At 47.9% G+C, this 23,036-nt stretch overlaps 1 protein-coding gene across 1 annotated transcript in view; it reads left to right on the top strand.

Moving 5' to 3' along the window:
- The window catches only part of LOC147701502 (transient receptor potential cation channel subfamily M member 4-like), a 363,218-nt gene that overhangs the window by 263,942 nt on the left and 76,240 nt on the right, over positions 1 to 23,036 (top strand). Inside the window, exon 16 of the mRNA XM_086930188.1 lies at positions 21,402 to 21,491. Within this exon, the coding sequence (XP_086786314.1) occupies positions 21,402 to 21,491 (90 nt within the window). The remainder of the gene's footprint in view (positions 1 to 21,401; positions 21,492 to 23,036) is intronic.

Raw genomic sequence — 23,036 nt, 5'->3', positions numbered from 1 at the left:
CTCGCATTATCCCTGCAACCAGGACGGGAGGTACTGTCTGTTAGGCTCTATGTTCTAAGTTCTAGGCCTACAAGTATTGTATTCGAAGTTTTAAAAGTGCTGATTCCTGACAGTGGTCCAGGTGGCCCTGTCTTGTACATATCCCTTGTAAATTCTGCCCGTGCCTGTTGGCACATTGTAAAATGTGTGTTTTTATCTAATGTGTTTTGGTGTAATACAAAGGCTATTTTTATATATAACCTTGTGTGGAGTTTCCTTTGTGGTGGGCCTTGGGTGTTGTTGCTGGGGTGCGTGCGCAAATACTTAACTCATATCGCCTCCAAGTTTAGCCTTGCTGCTCGCGCCACGTTACCTAGAGGGTGAGCAGGGGTTATCTTGGCGTGTAACTCCCTTGCCCTGACTTAGGAGTGGTGGTCTCTGACTGGCTTTGGTGCAAGCCCTGGCCAGCCGGGGATCCCATTTCTAACACGAGGGTTTCAAAAAAGGCAGTGGGTTCCACTTTATTCAATTTTATGGCATATCCATTAGTCCTTGCGAGATTTAGTTTATAATTATATGTTTGTTCTATTACTTTAGATGGTTTTTTTTTACTCCCTGCAAGAGAAAAAAGTAGCCTATTTGGAAGGTGGTCACTTGTCACTGTCACATGTTTCACAAGTAGAAACATGACAAGAGTACCGATTTGGGGGGGCGTGGCTAGCAGCCGATGATGGCGGCAGCAACCTAGAGAGGCTCCCGTAGCAAGGCGGCTTCCCGCAACAATCCGCATGCCTATCCGTTCACTAATCGTTCCAGAAGGGATGTCCTGGGTGCGGCGACAGAACGGCACCCGCAGGTGAAAATTGGGAGCTCTCAGACCCCGGAAACAGGACGAAACTTCATCTCAGTCCTTCACTGGCGAGGGGCCTAGTGACACGAGTGCAGCCGCGGTGTCGAGTTGAGCCCTTGGCCGAGCGGAAATCAACCCTCCTCGGCACGACTGACCGGAAGTGCCCGCTGACGACGGCACTCGACACCAGCGAATCGCCGGACCGGCGGTCCCCCCCTTCGAACACTTGATCCTCAACGTTGCCTATCCAGTGACGCTGCGACGTAGTGCTTCACAACGGCACTCGGCCAAGACCCGTAACTTACTGCGCAACAACCGCCATCTTGCCATGGCTTGCCGAGGCTGCATCGGGTCCGCTGCTGCCGGCCGCACCTCAACATCGACGGCGGCCACTGGCCTGTTCCCGAACTGAACCTCTTGAACGGACGCCTCGGCACGATCGGCTACGGACGATCTGCTCACCTCACCATAGAAAGTGTCTCGCCGCAGGGCCAAAATGGCGGGGAAAGGGCCACGGCATATCGCCGCCCAGGCGAAACTCGGCAAATTCGCCTACGATAACCAGACCCCCACTCAGCCTGAGCAGCGCAAATCCATTGGCAAGGGCGCGGACAATGAAGGGGCAAAAAAGGCTACTTTGGATGATGTCCTACGTGCTCTGGAACAGGTTCAGGCAACAGTGGGCTCGACTGCTACCGAGGTGACCCTCATAAGAGCCGACCTCCAGAAGATTGGCGAAAGGGTGAAACAGGTGGAAGTGGTGACTAAATCACTCATAGAGGATGTCTCTGACCTGCAGGTGGCTATGGAAAGACTGCAAGCAGACAATAAACTCTTAAAAAGCAAGCTGGATGACCATGAGGGACGCTCCAGACGCAACAACGTCCGCATTTTGGGCGTCCTGGAATCGGAAACGAAAGGGGCCATGGACTTGTACGTAGAAGATCTAATAAAGACCCACCTGGCCCCGAAGGGGCTCTCCAATTTCTTTACGGTGGAGCGTGCTCATCGGGTACCCGGCGGGACACCCTCGCCGGGGGCTGCCCCACGTCCCATCCTGGCGAGACTTTTCAATTTTAGAGATCGAGACACTATTCTCCAAGCGGCCAGGGTGGCACCACCTATCCATATTCAGAACTCTCGGATATCCTTCTTCCCGGACTACACGGCGGAGGTCACCCGCAGGAGGAGAACTTTCTTGGAGGTAAAGAAAACGCTTCGCGAACAGGAATTGCCATATTCCATGCTGTTCCCGACCCGATTGAGAGTGGTGGCCGACAAGAAGGTCTGGTTTTTCGACTCGGCGGAGTCGGCGAGAGACTGGCTGGAGGGATGGCGCACGGTGGAACGCACTTCTAATCGTCGACGCAACAGGCCTGAAGACGACGGCCGACCGGGCTCACAGTCTTCAGCTAGGGGAAGTGCGAGCGAATCGCCATCACAGGAACGCACTGGGGCCGCTGGGGGTGAATGAAACCCGCACGTGATGGACTGGGTGGACTCTGGCTTCCTCCCATAAGGATAGCTTTTCACGTCGTTCTTGGACGCTGGCCTGGACATCCCGAGGGCGGCAGAGGGACCGCCTGCTTTGGGGGACACTCTCCCCTGACGCGCAAGTACTCTGTTTTTGGCATGGGATAAGCGCTCTGCTGAGTTGGGGTGGCGGGCAGTTTCAAGTCAGTTTGGCAGGGAGGCAGGGTGGGAAGGGATGGGGGGGGGGGATGGTTCTTCTTCATGGGAAATTCACAAAGTCGATCTCGTACTGTACAATGTACTTTGACTGCTATTGTAATGTTGCTAGTGCAATGGAGTCTATGCAGGCTAAATTTGTGTCTAATCTCTATTGATGGCGGGTGAACAGCTCAATACAGCGAGGGCGGATGAGACGCAAACAAGCGGCTCCACTCTCAGGCTTCTCGCTTGGAATGTGCGAGGCCTGGGCGATAAGGTAAAGCGCGGCCTCGTTCTGTCCGAGGTGAAACGCTACAAACCAGACCTGATACTCCTGCAGGAGACCCACTTGGTGGGTAGTGCTACCAAGGCCTTGGACAGAAGGGGGTATAGAATGTTAGTCCACTCCGAATTTTCTACTGGTTCACGGGGCACGGGCATACTGATCAGAAAATCCTCCCACTTCATTACCCTTAGTACTAGAACCGACACACAGGGTTGTTTTGCGGCGGTGGCAGGGCAGTGGGACGGTCGCCCATTAACAGTGGTTTCAGTATACATCCCGCCCTCGCTGCACTCGGTGATGCTACCGGCCCTGGGTGACTTCCTGCTGTCCCTCCGGAAGGGGGACGTGCTCATAGGTGGGGACTTCAACGCGGCTGCTGACCCGCAGCTCGACAAGTTCCCGGCGACCGCCCTACCGGGGGGTCCCTCCCGGTTTCGGCGATTCCTGGAGGCACTGGGGCTGGTGGATGTTTGGCGCCATGTTCACCCGATGGTCCGGCAATACACGTTCCACTCCACAGTACACAACAGTCTATCCCGCATTGATTACTTCCTGGCTTTAGGGGATGGACTACAGCGCGTAGATGAGGTGGATATACACCCTTGAGGCATATCCGACCACTCGCCACTGACTCTCACTATTACCTCACGGACACGGTCCCGCCGCCGCATATACCCCATTCATGCCTCCTATCTTAAAGTCCCGAAGGTCAGAAAGGCCCTGCAAAAAGCCACAGAACACTATTTCACAGAAAATGAGCCAACCGCGGCCTCGGCTGAGATTCTCTGGGAGGCCTATAAAACAGTGTTACGGGGGCAGGCGATAGGCTCTATAGCAGCGCATAGAAGGGAACAGACAGCTGAACACTCTGCCCTCGAGCTCCGACTGCGCGCAGCCACTACTGCCCACGAAGCCGACCCCACGGAAGATACAGCACATACCCTCGCACTTCAACAGCAACTGTACGCAGACCATGCACGACTCACAACACAGGGACATATCACCGACACACAGAACCGGGTGTACGATGTGGGGGACAAGGCAGGGAAGATGTTGGCCTGGCTCGACAAAAGAGGGGGTAGCTCTAAGGGGATTCAGCAGGTGAGGGATGGCGATGGCAGGATACTAACTGACCCCGATCGAGTGGTAGAAGCGTTGGCGTCCCACTTTGAAAAAGTGTACACCCCCGAACGGGAAGTGACCACGATTGCGGCCCAATGCGCTCTAAGCAATATAGACATCCCAACGCTGCAGCCGGAGGCCATAGCTGATCTGGAGGCACCGTTCACCACAGATGAACTTCGGTTGGCCATTGGAGCCCTCCGAACCGGCAAGGCGCTGGGGCCAAATGGCATTCCAGTCGAGTGGTTCCAGGCGCGTGCTGACGCTCTTTGCCCGCACTTACTTAACATGTATGTGGAATGTCGAGAAAAGGGGATGCTCCCGCTGGACCAACGGACGGCCACAATTGTGGCTATCCCTAAGCCCGGTAAACCCCCAGAGGAGTGCTCATCCTACCGCCCTATCTCTCTGCTTAACGCGGAGAGTAAAATCTTAGCAAAACTCCTGGCTAATCGTCTAATGCCACACCTGTCCGACCTTATCCACCCGGACCAGTCGGGATTCATGCCCCACAGAAACACCGCACTCAATCTTAGGAGGGTGCACGGGGTACTGGCGAGGGCGGATTGCATTGGCGATAGTGCAGCTATACTAGCACTGGACGCGAAAATGGCCTTTGACCTGGTGGAGTGGGCCTACCTCTTTGAAGTCCTTTCCTACATGGGATTTGGCCCAAACTTCATCTCGTGGATAAAGTTACTTTATACGGCACCAGTGGCACACGTGGTGGCGAACGGCCACATATCACGCACCTTTCCGCTTGGCCGTGGCACCCGGCAGGGATGCCCTCTTTCCCCCCTTCTCTTTGCACTCTCCCTAGAACCTCTGGCTATTCGCATCAGAACTACCCCCCTACTCAAGGGGATTCAATGGAGGGAGGGGTGGGAGGACCGCATATCTCTTTATGCGGACGACATGCTGGTATATCTAACAAATCCCGAGCATGGCGTACCGGCTCTTTTGCATCTCTGTAACGGCCACGGCGAAGTTTCAGGCTACACCATCAACTGGAACAAGTCAGAGTTGTATGTCCTGACAGGGGACCCCCCAACGCTTGGTCCGGACTGCCCTCTACGGCTGGCCGGTTCCTCATTCAAATATTTAGGCGTCCACATTACGAGAGACCCTTCCGAATACGTGAGGCTGAACCTCTTACCACCACTGGATCGTCTCAAACGGGACGCGGGCTTCTGGGCGGGATTGCCGTTAACGATGCTGGGGAGAGCTGCTTTGTTTAAGATGAAGTCCCTACCCCGTTTCTTGTACATCCTAGACAACACTCCATTCCCGGTGGCAACGGGATACTTCAGGAAGGTTGCAGCAGTATTGTTATGGGGCAACCGCCCTGCGCGCATAGCCCAAGCCAAACTCTACAGAAGCTGGTACGAGGGTGGCATTGCACTCCCGAACTTGCATCTATATTATTGGGCAGCGCAACTCAGGCCCATTAACCAGTGGCTACATGCACCGCAATCCGACCCGGCGTTCCAAGCAGACAGGGCTCAGTTAGGCGCCAATAACATACTAGCCCCACTTTATGATCGGAGGAAACTTAGACCACTTGTAGGCCCCACTAGGCTCACTGTAGCCACTTGGCATGCAGCCACCGCTGCACTAGGGTGGAAAGGCACGCTCACTAAACTCACTCCGCTCTGGGACGCGCGTGCCTTGGGCAACCTTCGAGTCAGTAAGGGGTTCTCCCGATGGGATGACATCGGAATCTCCACGGTGGGGGATATGTGGGAGTGAGGAGATGTCATCACCTTCGCCCGTTTGAAAGAGATTTATGATCTGGGACCACACGAGACATACCGATATGTACAAATCCGCCACGCATTACTCTCGGCCATCCCGGCTGGTTCGACTCTTCCTGAGTCCTCCCCGCTGGAGGATCGCCTCCTGACAGACTATATGGTAGAGAAGGCGACCTCCCTCACATACCGGAAGCTCCTAAATAACTCTCCAGATCCGCTGATACCCCTCAAGGGGAAATGGGAGCAAGAGGTGGGCGCGCTTGACGAGCATGAGTGGAATGAGGCATTGGCTTCCCCTAAGGAAGCGGGCATATCGGCCAGGATGAGGCTAATTCAGCTCAAAGTCCTCCATAGAACATACTACACTAGAACACTGCTACACCGCATACACCGGACCCCAGACCCCTTTTGCTTGCGAGGCTGCGGGGAGGAAGGCACCTTCTTCCATACATTCTGGGATTGCCCACGCATACACAACTACTGGCGTCAGGTCCTACGCACTATATCTCAGGTACTGGAGGTCTCGGTGCTACCGGAGCCACGACGGTGCCTCCTCAATGTATGGGAACCAACAGATCTGTCCCGGCACGGCCGCCTTTGGGTAACACTGGGAATGATGGTAGCAAAGCGAGACATTGCGCAGTGTTGGGGGGTGGCGGACCTCCCGACAACATCACAGTGGTGCATAAACATGGACAGAGCGATGGTTACAGAAAGGGCGGTATACCTAAACCGAGCCTGTCCTGGCAAGTGGAACAAGGTCTGGTCCCCGTGGAACACCTACCGGGGTGACATCTGTGACCCTCTGCCAGAAGATGATTCAATGGACTTGGATGAGGATGATGGGTTGGAGTGAGGGTGGTTGGCTGTGGGGTGGGGTTCTTCAGGAGGGATTGGGGGGGCGATGTTTCCTTTACACCCTGTGTTAATTCCTGGATGCAAATGATGTTGTCTTACTCCAGGTGTACTCTCGCATCTATCTAGCAATGTACATAGTCAATGATCGCACTGTGATTTCCCGATGTTCGACTGTTCTTTTAGTTAGTTCCAGAAAATAGAAAATGAGAACCTCATCCACCTTGTATGGAACATTTGCTTCTGTCCTTCACTATTTTCTCCGGCGACCCTTACTGGTATGACTTCCTCAACAATTGCACTGTATGTATTTAAGGCTGTCGTTCCGCTGTGACACTCAAGATTAGCGGCCGGCCCTTCGGGGTTGTAGGCGACATGCTGTGTAAAGATGTGAAGGAATAATAAAGGTTTTCAAAAAAAAAAAAAAGAGTACCGATTTGACATGAGAACGAAGTCCATTACTGATTTGCACCCCCTCCCGATAAAAGTTGGCTTAAAAGGGACTTTTGGGATGCATAATTTGTTTGCAAAGCCCAGGTCAAATTGAAAGGTTACTTCATTCAGCAAGTTGCCCAGAGTAGTGTGGGAAAAAAGTGTTTGAGGGTCATCTTTGTCTGTGCCCAGACCACAAATGCCCAGATGGCTAAATGGGCATAGAAAACAGTTGAAATCGCCGACCCATATTACGCACATCTCCCCAGACAGATGTTCTTCAGCGTGCTTCAGGGTTTGACATAACTCTTCTAATACCTTATCAGGTTGTATGGCATTACAACGCGGGCTTTTACCCCGCATGCCATTACAACGTGGGGATTACAACGAAAGTCGTTACAACTTTCGCTGGAGGGCGCTGGATAGTGGAATAGATGCATTTTCTATTCCAACTCCAGCCCACGTTGACAGTAGGGAAGGTGTTGCATAGAAAATTAAACTATTCCCTATCCAACAGCGCCCTCCAGCGAAAGTCGTTGTAACGACTTACGTTGTAATCCCTGTGTTGTAATGGCAGTGTATGGTAATCCCCGCGTTGTCATGGCTGTTCCCCCCCCCCCTTATTAATTTCCGATTTCGGGATGTTATTATAAAAATGTATTAAGACGTTTTTCTTTTTTCCCTCATCGCTTACTAGCAGTATCTGATAATATTCAGATCCATTTTCAAATTTCACTGCCAGATCGTTCAAAAGGTTTGACATGTAAGTACATAATCCCCCTTTGTTCCATCCCCTTATGCTCGGACTGGCAGGGGTATGGAAAGTGCGATAACCATTTATGTGTATGGCCTCGGTTGCTCAATATTCCTGCAAACAGATGATGGAAAAGTCCTGTATGAATGATAACCAAGTGGGGTCCCTTACTCTGGAAGAAAGCCCCGCGAGATTCCACGACTTTAGCTTGAAAATATTACCCATTTCTGATTTATTAATTTTTGGGCTAGCAACTATTTGAGTAGCAACATCTCCTAATGGGCTCCTTATTTCACTATACCCTTCAGCTGTAATCAGTTTGTATTGACTAGCCTGATGTTTACTTTCCAGAATCTCCTCCCTTTCTCCTCTTTTCAGAGTTATATTATGCTCGGGGGGAAGTTCACCCTCACTACGTGTAGGGTGGTTGATATCAGTGGCAGCAATAACATATCCCGTTTCCTTACAGGCACCGTCTATATTATATTTGGTAAAATTTGCAGGCCCCCCAGAATACACATTGATCAGAATGTTGTCAGGTTGTTGCCCCGTAACCTCTGCTCATCTGTCCAGAAGGAGAACACTCTGGAGGTTACTAGTATTTGGAGTAAGTCAATCCACCATATCAAGTGCGCTGTACCTGTTGCTAAGGGGTATACTGGAGGCAAAACCATATCCATCTATCCCAGTCCTGTTTCTGACATTATTTTCCCCAGAACCCCTTTCAAAGACATTTCCATTACAAACAGGGTTCACTCGTTGTGTTTGGGGGTGCAAAAGTAAGTAAGGTCAAGTGGCTGAATTCTAGTTCTTGTGATATGGGTCCACCTCTCACAAATGTATTGCACTACTCGCATATCTGTAACATTTATGACAATAGTCACCCGGTATATCTTTCCTACTCCTGCCCACCCACTAACTGCGTGCGAACAGAATTTGGTTGTGCGTGTGTGAAGGGAGGGGTCTGTTGGAATTCAGCCAGTGAATTTTTATTTTTCAATTCAACAAACTATTCCACATTGCCCTTCTCTAATTCTGGGACCCCTGTCAGGACAACAACATAGGGTGTAGACTCTGGTGGTAAATCAATTTGTGGTAACAAATTCTCGTGCTCATCAATATTTAGAAGTCCCTTCCGTCCCCCCTGCACGGTTTTAACTATACCCCCTGATGATTGTCTGTGATTTTACCCTTAACTGTGTCCATGGTTCCCTGAGAAACTACATCATCCTTTGAACTCAATCCGGTTCCAGTGCAGGCCCGCAAAGTACCATCCGTGGTATCATGTTCCGATATATGGGGGATCATGTTCCTTGTGCCACTTGACGACAAGTTCTTATCTTGATTGATTGTTGGCAGGTTCTTCTTAATACACTCAAGATTTGATATACTCAATTGTTCGAGTTTCTTTAATTTGTCCTCAATTCACAACAGTCTTTCCAGAATGGGCTGCATAGACAACGTAATAAGTCTGCCTACTGTTAGCCAAAAACCCTCATCCAATATAACCGGGGTACCGACAGAAGGGATGTTAGATGAGGTACTTGGTGCCGCTGTCTGGTGTTCTGGAATAATGGATGCCGCACATGCTGAATTGCCCACATTCTTTGCTTTTGCCACCTTGGGGTATTTTCCATTTGAAGCACCCCTGCATCGCTTCAACTTTGGGATCGCTCCTGATATGTGCCCTGGTAGAGGTGGCCCAACCTCGAGAGCAATCATCATGGATGAGCGGGTGGATACCCCCCTAGGTGCAGTTATTGGTATGTTGATATTACTTTGGGCCTGCACACTGGGAGCCCCATCAGTCCTGGTATTCACCATGTCCTCCGATGTTACGCTACTGTTGTGACTTGAGGTCACTAGTTCTATTCTAGCATTTGAGTGTCGCTCCGGGGTGGCAGACAACATTAAATTTCCCAGAGAGGATCGTTTGCAAAATGCTGGATCTAGAGAGAGGCGGCGCTCTGTGAGTTAGATTTTGTGCACCAAAACCGAAGAGGCCCTTGTGATGAATTGGTTGAGTGTCCCGGCCACAGAACCTCCCGTTGCCGCCTTCCTCCCCTTCCCTGCGCATCCAGCCATATCAGGCTTGTTGGAATACTACGATAATACAGATGAAATATTTTAAGAAACACATGCAGGTATGTAAACTTACTTTCTTTCAAGTTGTCGACGTTAGAGAGGGGGCCCAGCCCAGCCTCCTCCAGCCTCCAACAGGCTCAAACGGGCCCGCCCTTGGCCCGGGTGTGCGTCCCGCGTAGTGGGGGCCGCGCAGAGTCTTGTAGCGCTTGTGGGCGGGCGCGCGTATGCAGAGGGCTCCTGGACCTTTGAGTCCCGTCTGTGATCTGTTGCCACAAACAAACAAAGTTCCTCTCCTGCGAGCCGCACCAGTCTTATTCACCACCCTGCTGTCTCTGCAGCTCCTCTGCTGCTGCCGCTGCCATACACCGCACTTGGCTCCTTTAAAGTCTCCCCCACATCAATCTATTCAATTTGCCAAGACGCTGCTCCGGCTGCTTAGGCTCGAGCTTATGCCTCAGAAGGCGTCCGGTCCCCAAGAATACCGGGCTTCCAGGTCATTTTGCGCTCTTACCAGTCAAGAGCTGTAGCCTTCGATCTTCTGCCTTTCGCTGTTGTCAGCCTTCCGCGGCCTTTAACTCAGACAACTCTCCTGACTGGAACTGGGACTTGAGACACTCTACTTGGTTCTTCACGGTCCTTGCTCGTCCCTGCTTGTTTTTGTTAGCACTTCGCTTTATTATTTATTTTATTTATTTATTGTACTTCTAAAGCGCATCTGTCACCTTGCAGGCATCCTGGCGCTAAACCTTTCAAAAATACGCAATTATGAAGCCGCACTACAGAATGCAATTAAATCTTTGGGAAGAGCCAAGTTTTTAGCCTTTTCCTAAAAGGCAAAATCTCATTAATTTGTCTGAGTTCCAGAGGCAGGGCATTCCAGAGCTTTGCTGCCGCCACCTCAAAAGATCTGCCACCTGACCTCACCTTCCTGAATTTAGGTACTTTCACCAGCTTTGCCCCTGAAGAGCGCAGGGTTCTCGTGGGTACATACCAGGAACATTTCTTTTGAAAGGAAACCGACCCCGTCCCATTGAGGGCCTTAAACACCAGGCAAAGGGATTTAAATTGAACTCTTTGTCTTAGCGGCAGCCAATGTAGTTCTGCTAGTGCCTGTGAGGAAGAAGACCTTCTGGGCCAACCCAGGACCAATTTGGCTGCCATAGATTGTATTCTTTGTAACCTATCCAATAGGAAGTTGGGAGCTTCCAGCAATAGGGCATTACAGTAGTCTAATCTACTGAGAATAGTACTGCACGCTATCACTGTGCGAGCCATGGAGGCCAGCAGAGGAAAAATCTTCCTCAGTGACCTAATGATGGCCAGACAACAACCCACTGTTTTTGTTACCTGTGCTTCTAACGTTAGCTGACAGTCAAAGATAACACCTAGATTACGGACTGTCTTTACAGGTTGCAATGGGGTCAGAGTGTCTAAAGGCCAAAAATTGCTGGGCAGCCCAGGATGGACTCTTTCCGCGGAGCAATACAGCCCCTCCGTTTTGTCACCATTAAATTGCAGCGAGTTTTCCTTAAGCCACAATGCTGTGTCCCGCAAACAACTATGAAACCCTTCCAATGAGGTAGATTGTTCCCCTTCCAGTGAAATAAACAACTGGGTATCATCAGCATAATTTATAATGTTGATGTTATGTTTTCTGATAACTGTCATTAATGGTTTCATATAGATGTTAAAAAGTATAGGGCTAATGGCCGAGCCCTGCGGTACACCGTGCAAAATATTGATAAAAGAGGATTGAAAGGGGGAAAGAAACACCGCTTGCTGTCTATCCTGTAAAAAGGACTGAAACCATTTCATGGCAAGTCCTGTTACCCCTATCTCCCTCAACCTTCTCAACAGAATTCCGTGATTAACCGTATCGAAGGCGGCCGACAGGTCAAGCAGAATAAGTACTGCTGATTGACCTCTGTCCGACCGCCTTCTAAGTTCGGCACTTAGTCACCAAGGCTGTCTCGGTACCATGAGCTGGTCTAAAACCAAACTGGACCTCCTCCAGTAAGCCATGTTGTTCAAGAAACTTGGAGAGAGTACTACTGACTACCCTTTCCACAATTTTTGCCGGGAATGGCAAGAGGGATATGGGCCTGTAGTTCTTAGGACAGTTGGGATCCAAAGATGGCTTTTTTAGCAGGGGTGTCACCACTGCTTGCTTCCATTGAAGTGGAACAGTACCAGTAATAAGTGACTGATTACAAATCTGGTGAAGTGTTGGATATAATTCATCCTTAAACTCCTTCCAGATTTTGCAGGGCAGCGGATCTAAAGGAGAACCAGAAGTGATCCTCTCTGCAATTCCATAAAACTCCATTGCATCAGGGGGTGGAAATTCAAATAAAGAGTGAGCCACTTCCCCCTCTAGAACAGCCCCTGTTCCCTCCTGTGCTATTTCAACCGTGTCTTCCCTCAGGGCTTCTCCCAACTCAAATTGATGGGAGACCCCACCCGTGTTATCAAATTGAGTGGTGACCACTCCTAAGTAGTCTATGATCTTTTTAATTTTATTGTGGAAAAATCCCGCTAGGCTCTCACATAATTCTTGGGAAGGGGGGATCACATTTTTAGCACAATCGGGATTGGTCAAACTATTCAGGATATTAAAAATGCCTCGAGCTATTCGGAGCACTAAGGATTAAGGAAGAGAAATGTTCCGCCTTAGCCATATTAATCGCTTTCTTATATTCCCCGATCTTACTTTTCCAGGTGTGTTTATCCTCCTCATTATACCCATTCCTCCATTTCCGTTCTGCGTGCTTACAATCATGTTTCGTATTTTTCAGGCTATCATTGAACCAGGAGGCTGAGGGTCTGCCCCTTTTGCGATGTTTCTTTAGAGGGGCAACCACGTCCAAGGCCGACGTGATTTTAACACCAAGCATCGAGTAATTCTCCTCCACTCGCAGATCAGAGGAAAAGCAGTCTTTAAAGACACGCTCTCGAGATTCCGTGCTAATTTCGGCTCTGCGTTCTGAAGTGGACACCATTCCACTCTCCACTGCGGTCTTCCCTCTGGACCTTTCAATTTCCAAACCAATAGAGTGAGCTTGGGAGAAAGAAGGTGCATATTACACCACTTCATGTAATTACGCACCATTTCTGGTAAAAATGTAGTCAAAATGACACCATGGCAGTAAATATCTACAGCGAATGCATGGGTAGAACAGTTCTCGAGAAGCTGTTGTTCAGTGCTATGTTTAAATGCATCCGTCTACCAAAAATTGACATGACAATGCATTTCACACTAAAATAGGCGTAAAATTGCAGATTTTCATTTTGAAAATCACACAAATTTTGCACAACCCTAGATTCAATCAGATGCTCTGAAGTGTGTAGGTGTACAAAGAAAGAACCTATAATGTGCGCTTTTCTGAAGATAAACTCAAAGGAGCATAGTTTTCAATGGCCTAGGAAGGTATCCCAGACCTCATTCATAAATGGAAATAAATTCTGCCTCTCTATCAGCAGCCTTCTGACAGTCCACGCCTCAACCCTGTAAAAGTCAACGACTGCTTCTTGACCCTCTCAGCATTCTGCATCCCGTAAGAAGGGACTGTCTGATTTCATGCACCCACCATGGATATTTGGGAGATGAGCATTATCATTAGCCAGAACAGGTATACACTGTGGTGTGACTGGTTCATCTTTCTCTGCAGAGTTAAAATCCATCACACCTACATCAGTCCCTTAGGGGGTTGACTTCATGTTCAGCAATAATGCAACAAACAAACACCAAAAAAAAACAGCATTCTTAAGGTGCTTTGAAAAAAAGCCCCATCAGGAGACTTAAGACAAATTGTGCTTTTGTTCTAAGATCCCTAAACAAGTTCCTCAAAAAGGAGAGATTCAGGTTGTTGGCTCTTTAATACTTCCCATTTAGATGGCCCCTTGGCTACAATGAATTCATCTTTCTGTGCTCCTCTGCAATATTTGCCATAGATATACATTAGGTTCCAAGGGCAGACAGTCTGTTGAGCAATGTACCTTTTGCTTGACATCTGTCCCAAGAGTCTTCTCCAAATGCATGACTGGGATGGTGGGGGCTGTTCATCACCATCATGATGGTGTGGTTCATTGTTCTAAACATCTATAACCTAACAGTATTGCAGTCTTATCACATAGACTGATCAGTTTAACACCTATGAAAGGGTGTGGTGATTCATTAACTATAAGCTCTCTTCTGCGTCCCATGAGGTTACAGAAGAACAGGAAGTAGTCTCTGCAGACCAGCAAAGGGGAGCAGCATTGATAACAGCCACTTTGGGCAGAGGAGAAGGTAAAGCATTTCCTTTGTATTAGATATTTCTTCCATGCTGTCCAAAGAGGAGTCGAAGGCATCAAGGTGACTGTAGATCGTGCTCCTATTCTCCGATCGAGGGGCCGACTTCACAACAGGTCCCACTGTGCCCTTAACTTTCTAGGCCATTGGCGCCACTGCAGCAGTTTAAGGCATTTAAGGAAGCCATGCTGTCTTTTCTCGCATTCTTCTGGTGCACCATTGGGCACCAAAGATCTGCAGGGGCTTCCTGTCTGGTTACCACCACAGATCTGTTCTCTGCACCATCTGAGACCCTTGAATTTGTCTTTGGTTCCGCAAGGAATTTGGTGACAATTCCCATTCGGTTCCAAGATAAGCTCTGGTCCCTTTTTAGGTCTAGCCTAGTGCAGCGCTCTTGCGCTGCTCTAGGAGAGTGCCTGTTGGAATCACTCCAGACTTTCACAAAAATCGTGCGTCTTCTTTTCCACACATTCGTGTGGCTTTCAAAAATGAAAACACACAATTGATCAAAGGTGGGAGCTTGTCCCACCTCTTCTTAAAATGTTCATTCCTATGGACTTTTGCTCTCGGGAGTGAGCAGCGTTGTGCAGGTTGGCAGCTGCATTCCTCCTGGGTCACGTGTTTTCGCTTTTGCTTGTTATCTGAGCAGTAACCTCTGTGTGCTTGTCATTTATTTGGGGAGTATTGAGGCTGGTAAAGCAATTTATTGCCTTTCCGAATGTGCTCAGCAGCTTTTTCTTCTCCCGCCCCCAATCTCCCCCCTCCCACTGTCAAGTACTTGTTATGTCTGTCTTGTCTTCTTTTTAAGTCTCCCACATCCGTTCTGCATTGTGCTCTGTTATTTCTGGTTTAAAATGCTCCCAAGCTTACAGCATCGCCTCTGTGGGGCTGGAATTTGCCTTCAGGATTATTTATGCCCTACAACGACTGGGTTCTCAACAAAGTTTTCGGCATCTCTACGTGTTTTGCTTTTTTTAATAGACAATAAAATAATGCACGTGAAGCCTGGTTATTGCTGAGGCCCTATCCAGGGATATTTCCCGTGAGCCATTTATGTGCATAATATTAATGAAATGCCCGCCCCACACTTTCACACAATAGGAAGAGGGCCCGTTATGTGCTCTGTGTTTATTGCACAGGGCGACTCTATTTGCTGTCAGTATTCAGTCGCAAGAATCTCCCTGAAACGTGAGTCTAAACATCTGGTGGCTGAATGTGGGCACTGACTGGGCTAATAAGGAAGAGTGATGGCTGCAATAAAGACGGCCTGGGCACAGTCCTCAGCCTTCACTGCTTGCAAAAGGATGGCCCTGCCACAAAGCAAGGGGGGGGGGGGGCTGGGTCCGGGAAGTGAAATCTAGCCTGGGGTGTTTGCAGCGGCTGCTGTGCTGTGGTAACCTCCCGCAGTCTCAAAGCACCCCACGCGCTGGGGCGATCCCGCCCAAGCGCACGCGCTGCATCAACTGCCTTCCAGGTGACCTTCTTAACCCATATGATGTGAAAGTGTGTTTTAAATTTGTTGTGATATACTGGATCAGCATGGGCGTGAAATGGAAGACCAATCACAGCGTCAGGATGCGGAAAGGGGTTTGATTAGTGATAAAGAGCTTGGGGGTTTAAATAATATTGGCATGTTCAGTTCTGTAGTAAAAGCAAGGTGTGGGATTATGAAAAGAAACTGCCATTTCTTATTCTAAGTGGCTGATTGATGATGGTAAGTGTCTTTAACCATTTTTCGCTATGGTATCCTTATTAGCAACCGTTATGTAGCACTCACTACGAACAGAGTTGACAACTTGCCCCACACCTCTTAAATAATACTTGGATTTTTTAAATTCGAATTATGTAATAAACATTCCATAATTAAAACATTTGTGTCCAGCAGTTTAAAGCTGATACCTACATGGACCTGCTAAGTTACCTGCTTGTCACTTCACCTATTATATCTGTATTCCGTTGTTGCAGTTCTCGAATTGACGCAGCTGGGTCTTGTGCTGCGAGCGAATAACAACTGTTATTTCTCACACAAACTGGTCCGAATCAACAAAACTGAAGGCACGAAACCAGAGGAAAGGGCCATTAAGAGTAATTAATGCCTGGCACACTTGGCCATCATAAGCAGACCCCATCCCTCACGTTAAATAAACTTGATAACAGAGACTACAAATGTAGGCACACAGTCGTTTGTCAGAATTGGAAGTCTTTCTAATGGCCAGGCTAAAAGCAGCATTCCATAGAGTACACAAAGGACAAGCAAGCATAAAGCAGAGACTGTTTTATTAGCAGTGGTTGGAGGTACGGCCAAAGAAGCAATGTCACTATTAGCAGGGCCATTGGAATTATGCGTCAGGAAACAGCCAAACTATGTGGCATGGTTGACTGAATTATGTGGCCAGAAAAGCTAAATTATGTGGCATAATGCAGCACATTTTCTGATAGTATCACTTCATTATTTTGCAGTTTTCATACTTTTTAACACTGTCTGGGCACAGATTGCACCTCATCAGTGCCCGTTTAGCACCCAAACATAGAAATAAGCAACAGAAAGGTGACCTTTGCAAAGGGCCTTTCACTGCGCCGCAACGTATGTTGCTGTGTTTTTAGAAACTTTTGAGTCGTTTGAGCCAGAAACAAAAAAATTTGTTCAAATCTGAAGATTATGTGGCAGATGATGGATTATGTGGCAAGTGTAGCAAATCTATAATGATGTGAAAATGGCAGCAGCTGCGCAATCTCATAATTCCAGTGGCCCTGAATATTAGTCACCCATGCCTTGCCAGAGGCTGCAAAATGTATTTGTGCTGCACAACAAGACATAAAAAGACTTAGCAGGCTAAGGATTTTTTGTGTGAATACAAGCCTCACCCGCACTCAATCAAAATCTAAAATTGTGGTGAGTGCAGCAGATGGACTCTTTGTGGCTTTGTCCCGACCTCCCCAAAATGGCCAGCTCGGCCTGCAACCCTTCACACTGATTCCGTCTTACTTCCACACACACTATTCTTGAACTTGGAGCATCAACACAAAACCGCGACACAGTTTTAGCGCACTGTCTTCCTGCGATTAATAGTTCAACAAACACATAAGGGCACACGGTGGTGAATACGGGTTTTGAAAAAGGAGATGAGTAGCTGTTAATAATCCATTTACAGCTGCATGTTTTCCTTAATGGTCTGACGAAGTGTCCCATCTCAGTACCTCCGATCAAAACGTCTAATGCATGTTAAAGATGCACACCGAACTGTCCCGTTAAAAACCCTTTGTCTGTGTTTGATTGCGTCTGATACTGTGGTATCTGGTATCCTTTTTGGCTTCACTTTTGTTGCTATTGCACTGATATCATGACAGAAATCTGTCTTCTGAAAGGTGAACATCTATGTACATGAATATGCGACTGTTGCCTTACAAAACCTCCTCGGCTAGTCAGTTGCTGGCGAATGTTTATTGAAAATGAACGGTGAAACCATTTTGCATGGCTAGCAACTTGCACATAGTGCTGGTGTATTCGGACCTCAGTTGCCTTTCTGCCCCTCTGCAGTGCATCACGTCTCATCTTGTGGGCACCCAGGCGGTATTGCAGCTCCAAGGTAGGGTCTTAACTCGGCAGCCACTGCTGCTGCTTTTGTTATTTTGTTACAGGGGCACGATTATGCAGCACTGCTGCAAAACTGGCCCCCAGTAATAACAAGCATTGGCATAGCCAATATGCCTCGCCTTTGAGACCTTATAAGTGTGTAGCCATGCCAGTGTCGTTGTGCCGTTGCTGATGTTGTCCAAACTGGAAAAACGATGGCTTTAGGCCCAGATCTCTATACTGGAGTGAATGTATGACATTGTTCTGCATTCTGTCTATCAATTGTTCTTTTTGCATTTGTCACCCCGAGTGGGACGGGTATGCCTAGACGTGAGTCCCGTGCTCTACATGCCACTGGAATCAAGCTATCCTGGCTGATGAGGCTGAAAGCCCGAAACCAGTCCTAGGATGCTTGTTTCCTCTCCAGGGAGGACCTGGCCTGGCAGTTCGGGCAGGCTTGTTCCCATTGGGTGCAGGGTCAAGACTGATTTGCATATGGCTGGGTCCAAACTGGAATGGCATGGTGAGCAAAAAAACAATGGATGTAGGCCCAGATCTCTATACTGGGGTGAATGTATGATATGGTTCTGCATTCTGTCCATCAATTGTTCTTTTTGCAAGGTTATCAAGGCACTGCAGTGACAAAGCCTATGATTGGTAGATGGATTTCGGCGACAATTCAGTTTTGACATTCCAAGGCAGGCAAACCCTTAACGAGAAGGGCTAAAGCTCATTCGACAAGAGCAGTGTACACTTCGGCTCTCTATTCATCGAAATTCCACTGGAGAAAATAAGCTGTACTGCACGGTTAAAGACCACCTACACGTTCCCCCTGCACCACTGCCTGGAATCGACACAGCCAAGCGTCGCAGCCATAGGCCAGATGGTGTTACTCCATTTATTGCAAAAAGGTGAGGCTCTTTAGATAGAGGATTTTATTTATGTTCAAGTCAAATGTTCCAGACTATAATATATAGCTACTTCATTGATCATTGTTGTTCTATTTATGTTCTTTATCTTAAGGGTGTGTACATAAATGCTTATGTTCTCAATTCGTCTGTTTGTATGTATATATAAATATAATGTCGTAAGTTCATATTGGTGAAGTAGTGTGGCTCACTGGTTAGTGGCTCACTGGTTAGAGGCGGCAGACCCGAGAGCAGAGGACGGCCCGGGACCAGGGTTCGATTCCCGGCGCGGCAGGTTTCTGGACCAGGGTCAGCGGACTCGATAATTCTCTCGCCTCGGTGCCCACTCTGATCAGCGATCACACTCGGCAACTCTGGGCATTAGCTTGCCTCATCTTCACTAACGGCCCCACCAGACCGCCGGGGATGCCTGGTCTCACCCTGGAGATACCCATTAAGGGACCATCTCTCAGGGAAGCCAGGAAGGGTTTCGCAGCGGTCGAAGCGCCTTGGGACCCTCTGGGTAAGTAGTGCGCTATATAAATGCCTATACATTTACACCTCTACAAAGGTGTATTGTTTTTACCTACCATCCTTTAAGGGTATTTCAGTTGCATAAAATACTGCTTACTATTCTAATTCAAGTATGTGAATCTATGAAAGATTCAATACTTGATAACAAAATATGTTAATTACCTGTAACTGAAGTTATCCAGTATTGGTATCTTTCCTAGATTCACATGCGACCCACGTTTCACCCCTGAAGGGTTCCCTTTATGAATAGGGATGTTATTCCAACTTGTGCTTGGAAATCTGAGCGAATCAGCCTCTTGGGAGTGTTCTAGGGGGTGCTACCACCTGATTGGTTATAGTTAATGGTTGGTCATTTTTCAAAAAGGACATGTATAGGCTATTTAATGTATAGCCTATGTTAGTTATACATACTGCATTACTATAGTACCTTGGGATTCCCACTTTGACGACGGGGAATGTTTCAAGCATGTGAATCTCTGGACGATACCACTACTGGATAACTTCAATTACAGGTAAGTAACTTATTTTCTTTCCCACCGTCCACCGTGAACGCTGAGATCTGCCTGGAATAATCTATCCATCCCGAAGATCAGGTTACAAGCCAGGGGCGCCCAGATCTATATCTCTTCTCTGGGCAAAGGCATGGAACAATCTTCTGCTTACTCTAAAACAAACTACCAACTTTGCTTCTTTCAGAAAGCTTACAAAAACATGGTTGTTCACTGAATCTTAAGTGTTTATTTTCCAGAGGAACAGTTGTTTTTCTTTTTGTTAGTCTTTTTAGTGCATAGATGCCTCTTAAGGTGGTTGTTGAGCTCTAAATGTGCCAATTGCGTTCATTCATTCATCTCCGTGAGTGCAGCTGTGATGATCCTTGGCCTGTTGCCTTCATGCATCCTACTTGACTAGTTCACCAGGTGACATGTGGGTTCAACAATGGATCTGAGGTGTCAGTGGGCACAGCAACGAGGAAACCGCTCAGATATTATCAAGGTTTCAGAGGAGACTGCACATGATCTGCAGTGGTGGCTGGTGGACCACAACCTAACCAGTGGCAAACCCCTCGCCCTTCTCCTTGCAGAACTCATGGTGGTGACAAATGCGCCACTGCTGAGTTGGAGTGGTCATTTACAGAGGTAGAGATTAGAGGACTCTGGTCTGTGGCAGAAACACATCTCTACATCAACCTGTTCGAGTTGTGGGCCATTTACCTGGTATTGAAGGTCTTATTGCTGACCATCAATGGAAGGCTGATGCAGATTCTCCCTGACAACACCCCTGCCATGTGATACTGCAACAAGAAGGGTGCAATGGGGTCCTGTGCCAAGAGGCACTGCACCTTCAGAGTTGGCTAGAGCATTAGGGCATCTCCATGATTGTGTAACCAACTGGCAGAATCTTTAAACACCAGAGTGGTAGAGCTCAGATGACTACGCCTGGTGGATCACAAATGGCAATGGCACCCTGAGGTGGCACAGGGCATCCTACGATAATGGAGAGAACCCTGGTTGGATCGTGTCACCACTGGCAACAAAAGGGCAGTGTCAAAACGTCTGCACATTTTGAGTTCCCTCGAGGAGACTCATTCAGGCTAGAATCAAACATGGAACTCACCCACTGCCTACATTCAAGACTGAACTGAAAGCCCTTCTCTACTAAAGTATTTTAATTACCCTATCTTCTCCTGACCTCTCTTGATCAGTCTTTTTCCTGTACTGTTTCAGCATTTTACTTTGAGTATCTTGTTAGGACTTTCTCTTGAAGATGAACCCCTGCTTTACCTCTTGACCTCTTCTGGCACTCTTTCATGTAACATAATACCCCACCACTCCAAAATGATGGAACTTTCCTACCAGATTACTCTAACTTCCTATGATCTTCTTATACTAAAGTAACACGCTACTTTATGGAAAGCCCTTCTGCGCCTTCAGGCGATGCCTGTGCTATATAAAACTGCATACATAAAAAATAGAGAGAGAAAGAAAATAGTAGATGAAGAGGGGGATTAATGAGGTTAGCAAGAGAATCAAGAGAAACCAGGAATCTGTGATCCAGAAAAAACTGACTGCAGGGACATTGTCCGCATGTAGGGCATTCACTACAATGCATTGGACATTTTGGGAGATAACAGGACGAGCGAGACAGTTTCATCATCTTAAGTTTACTCCAGAGTCGCAACCATGCAGCCTTGTCACATACAACATTCAAGTGTGTACTTGCATTTCACAGGTATGTTTGATCTCTTTACCCTATTTGGCTCAATAACCATGATTGACTTTTCTTGACTCCTGTTGTACCTTTCTCAGGCCTCTGGAAGAAGACGTGACAGATGAGGCTGCTCAACGTCTAGAAATGGACAGCTTGGATGTGGATGCCAAGATCCCGATGCTGGAGAGGTGAGATCACACGACCACCAATCGACACCACAGACAGGAGGGTAGAGATGAGAGTGGGGAGGGGGTGTCTGGAACATCTGGAATAGTAAGAAATGGAGGGTAAGTTTGAGAAAAGGGCCTAAGGGACCTAGGTGGTGGTACTCAAGCAGTTTGAAGCAATTTCTAATGGGTTTGCTCAGCCTTGACTGCCAAGAGTGTACATTTTTAGGTCTGGTGTCATTTATGTCCCACTACAGCATGGGGTAATAGGCCAGCCCACTTCAGGCACTGGGCACTTTCAGTATTAGTGACAGCATTTCACTCTTTCACAAAGAGTATATGCGCATTCAAAGTAACCCCCTTCAGTACCAGGGTGTACTATGGCAAAGAGTGATTTCCGAGGCCCAAACAATATTTTGCATTTAGCTGCTGTTTATTTTTTATATAGCAAGCTCTTCAACCATAAAGTTGCACAAAAACCATGATAAAACAAGCATTAACAAAGCAGCCAAAACCAGACCCACTGGCTTTACCAATGCTTGTCGTGATATAGTTAACAATTCTAAACCAAATGGTGAGCACTCAAGCATAACTGGTGATGTTCATTCTCACGCCCGTGTCCACATGATGTGTTATGATGTGCCTTTGGCTTTTAAGAAGGCTGGATATCTGACTTAGATTTCTTTAGGATAGAAAAATGATGGGGGAGTTGAGGAGAAAATGGAGTCTAAGTAATGCAAGGTGGGGGACTGGGATTCGCTTTTTGTACTCATTTCTGTATATTCGGTGTGATTCTTTGGTGAACTGCTGAACAGGTAGAGGGAAAGCTATATATGTAATTACCCAATTGTGCGAGGTTTTAATATGTAGCGTTTTGCGGTGTTGGAAAGGAGTTGTCGAGCTGAAAATTTAGACTCCTGGAAATGCACCAAATGTGTGGTAAAACTCATCTCTAGAACTACTGTTGACAAACCTTATGTTAAAGGAATGTAGATGGTGAATTACCTGTTGCGGCATCGCTTCAGGTGACCTGTCAGCACGCCAATCATGCACAGATTTTTTCCATCATAGGCAAAGTGATACTTTGGTCCAAATATGATTTGTGTGGAGCAGTATCCCTGGATGGCTTAGTTATAGATGGCGGGTGTTCCAGCAGGCAGATTTCCTGGAAAATACCAGATCTGATTTTACTAACTGTATATATCTTTCTGGCAAAATTGCTTTGGGAATGGGTTGCGCATGCTGTCCTGCCTTGTCCCGTCCTCTGGCCCGGCCCCCAATCTATGGCGAGTAATGCTCCTAAGCCTACCAACATACTCCCCTTCTCACCCTCAGCCCAGCCCCACACTGTCTCTCCACTCACATTTTCCACCTGCTCACAGAAGGTGGTAAATGTGAGCGTTGATTTCCATGAGATTGGGAAATCCATGCTGAAAAAAAAGTCCTATTGCTGCAGGAATTAACTCGTAGTAGACCTTGTTGGGTGCAGAGATACTGGCCAAAATCCATAATCCAGGGACCTAGTATCTTCATACCTGGTGTCTCAGTGCCCTTGCTCGGCAAGCT

The sequence above is a fragment of the Lissotriton vulgaris genome, chromosome 7 (assembly GCF_964263255.1).
Source record: "Lissotriton vulgaris chromosome 7, aLisVul1.2, whole genome shotgun sequence".
Classification (NCBI taxonomy): Eukaryota; Metazoa; Chordata; class Amphibia; order Caudata; family Salamandridae; genus Lissotriton; species Lissotriton vulgaris.
The sequence above is the reverse complement of the archived record's forward strand: the minus strand, read 5'-3'. Positions and strand labels throughout refer to the sequence as shown.